At 40.1% G+C, this 2,622-nt stretch overlaps 1 protein-coding gene across 3 annotated transcripts; it reads right to left on the reverse strand.

Annotated features, from left to right (window-relative positions):
- Window positions 1-265: 265 nt before the first annotated feature.
- LOC108525898 (insulin growth factor-like family member 3) lies at window positions 266-2,357 on the reverse strand. Of its 3 annotated transcripts, none has more exons than XM_017866679.1 (5): window positions 2,250-2,357; window positions 1,893-1,946; window positions 1,479-1,670; window positions 859-921; window positions 266-331 (listed from the first exon to the last, which is right to left on the reverse strand). In XM_017866679.1, the coding sequence occupies exons 1-4, from the start codon at window positions 2,272-2,274 to the stop codon at window positions 890-892; spliced, it is 303 nt and encodes a 100-aa protein (XP_017722168.1). In that variant the 5' UTR covers window positions 2,275-2,357; the 3' UTR covers window positions 266-331; window positions 859-889. The 3 variants fall into 3 exon arrangements, with proteins under 3 accessions (XP_017722168.1, XP_017722166.1, XP_017722167.1); XM_017866677.1 differs by having other exon boundaries at window positions 287-331; window positions 1,479-1,781; window positions 2,250-2,356; XM_017866678.1 differs by lacking the exon at window positions 266-331 and having other exon boundaries at window positions 1,510-1,781; window positions 2,250-2,355.
- Window positions 2,358-2,622: the final 265 nt, after the last annotated feature.

The raw sequence follows: 2,622 nt of genomic DNA on the forward strand, positions 1-2,622 counted from the left end.
CACAGCCCAATTAGCTAGGTGACCCTGTTAAAGATCGGCTTATGGAATGACTAGGTGAAGTCATTTCCTGAGCCAAAAGATACAGATAATAAATGTTAATAATAGCAGCAGACTAAAAAATTCCTTTTGTTGTTTTCCATAGTCAACAGTTTTAGCAAAAGAACTTTAGAAAATGACAGATGTTTTGGTAAAGTTAGTGCCTGAAAAGAGTTTAATAAAGAACATCCAAGGCCTGATGCTATTTTCTGAATGTAACTTTTAGTTACTTTCTGTAAGTTACATTCAGTTACCGTCAGACATCTTACTGATGCATGGAAAATGCCCCAGAAACCTGCAATGGTTTACATACATTTTACATTACATGTATTACCTCTTAAAACCCCAACAGAATAAAGTCTTAGCAAACACAAATTTTAATTTCTGAACACCCTTCCAGTAAGATTGTAAAGGTGGGAGGAAGGGGAGGAAGGACTTGTTTTTTGTATTCCTAGTCTACTTGATTAAAATTTAATCTTCCAAGGGTTTGTTTAGCTCGCTATCCAGGCTGCTAGGGTTACGATGAACATTATTACTTTTTTCCAGGGTAAAAAAATGACATTTGAAAGTAATGTAAATGCTGTGACATGATTTTCCCAAGCATGACCTCATCTTGAAACATTAGAATACTTAAGAATTCTAAAGATTGGTATACCACGGCTGCACCAGATTTTTTAATTATTCCAACAGCTACAGGAAGTTTTTTATAGTTTTTTAATTTTATGAAATTAAAGCTGAAGAAAATAACTGATTCAGAAACCATAATAAAAGGAGAAATATTTAGCCAGAGATATCAGTTCTTCCTGAAAAAGGATATCTTACCTCCTCTCATTGCAGTTTTTGTCAAGGTATCTTAACTGATTTCAGATAGAATTAAAAATTCACCTTAAAAACAGAAACAAACAAAAGGACTACTTAAACTGACATTAACTAATAAAAATATGCTCAAATTTACTGACAGAGTTATGGGCACTTCGTACAATACTTAGACTCTACCAGTTGTAAGTAAAATAAGGAAAAAATTATAATTACAAAGCCAGTCTTTCCCCTCGGGGAAACCAAAATCCACTTTTGACCAATTGTTCCCTGCATATACATATACTGTACATTATTATAAGCTTCTTCAGAGAAGCAAAACATCTTTGTCTTCCCGACACTGGATTATTTAGCATGTTAGTTTTTTACATCAGGAAGGCAACTGCATGACTTGCATTTTTCTACCAGCTAAGGATCTGGTGATAGCTGGGTGCAAGAAGGTTGTGAGTTATTTATGCAGGAGGGCTATTTGTCCTGGACCATGAAGAAAGGCAGACTTACAGCTTATCTGCTTCTTCTTTTTGCTTTCCCCTGCTCCCACCAGGCTGACTCTTTTGCCCTTATTAGAACTCCACAAACAGGAGTTCCTCTTCAAGCCCTCTGTATCCCTGATCCCTCCGTCATACCTTTAGTTAAGAGCAAGGTAGGGGCCTTTACCCGATAACAGCTCCGGGAGATGGGAGATGAGTGACACTGAGACTTTGTGCCCAGAACCTTCAGCTTCACAAGAAACTTCTGCTGGGGGCCAAAGGACTCGGGACAGCAGAGCTCAAAGCAGGGCCAGAAGGTGCAGTTGGAGCCACAGCGACGGGTCTGCTCTAAGGACAAGATGGCGTCATCGTAACAGCACTGCTCCGAAGGGTTGTAGATCTTGTTCCCACACCTGGGCGCCGGCTGGCACAGCCATGGTCCTGAGTCAACAGGAGCATCTGGGGGCAGACATTGATGGTGTGCATCCAAGGAAGAACAGATACTCAATTCCCAGTCTCTTTTCCCAACGTCACCTCTTCCCTTCTCATTCTTCCCTGTCCTGTCCTTACCTGTAGTTCCTTTTGAACACTGGGAGAGGAAGACTGTTATCGCCCAGACAAGAACTAAGGGAGAAAGAGAAAAGGTTGAACATGGAGCTGAGAATGTGACAAGTATGGAAACAAACAAATAAACGAACAGGGGTTAAGGTGGTTTAAAGGTGGAGATTATCACTTGGGGCTAAATCTGTATGGGATCCTGTTCAGGCAGGCTCTGAGCAGCACGCTCGTCACGCTTTGAGATAACTAGGAGGGAGGGCACAGGAGGCTGGAATAATGTTAGGGATAAAGGGGAATGAATTGGGTTGAGGTTTGGGAGCTGCACTGGGGATGGGATGAGATGATATTTGGATTTGGGGTCCTACTTACCCAAGATGCAGCATCGTGGCATCATGCTTCCAAAGAGGCTCTAGGAGAACTAAAGGAGAGTGGTAAAAGGCTGGAATTTATGGATACAGGCTAAATGGGCTTGTCTGTTACCCTGGTAAGTTTACTGATTGGACAGTTGCTGATCATGCCACCTGCAGTCTCCCAAGCACACTCCTTGAAAGTAACCAAAGTCTCCCAAGCACATTCCTTAGTTTCTTTTTTTTTTTTTTTTTTGAATTTCACAATAATTTTTTTATTCTTTGTAAGTAGAATTATTAGAAAACATTGGGTTTTTAATGGATTTTTTAAAGTAGTGATCATCCCTTGCATGTGAAGGAAGTAAAGAAAAATGAAAATTTAAAAAATACACCTC

This window comes from Rhinopithecus bieti, unplaced genomic scaffold (genome assembly GCF_001698545.2).
Source record: "Rhinopithecus bieti isolate Rb0 unplaced genomic scaffold, ASM169854v2 scaffold_31533, whole genome shotgun sequence".
Lineage (NCBI taxonomy): Eukaryota > Metazoa > Chordata > Mammalia > Primates > Cercopithecidae > Rhinopithecus > Rhinopithecus bieti.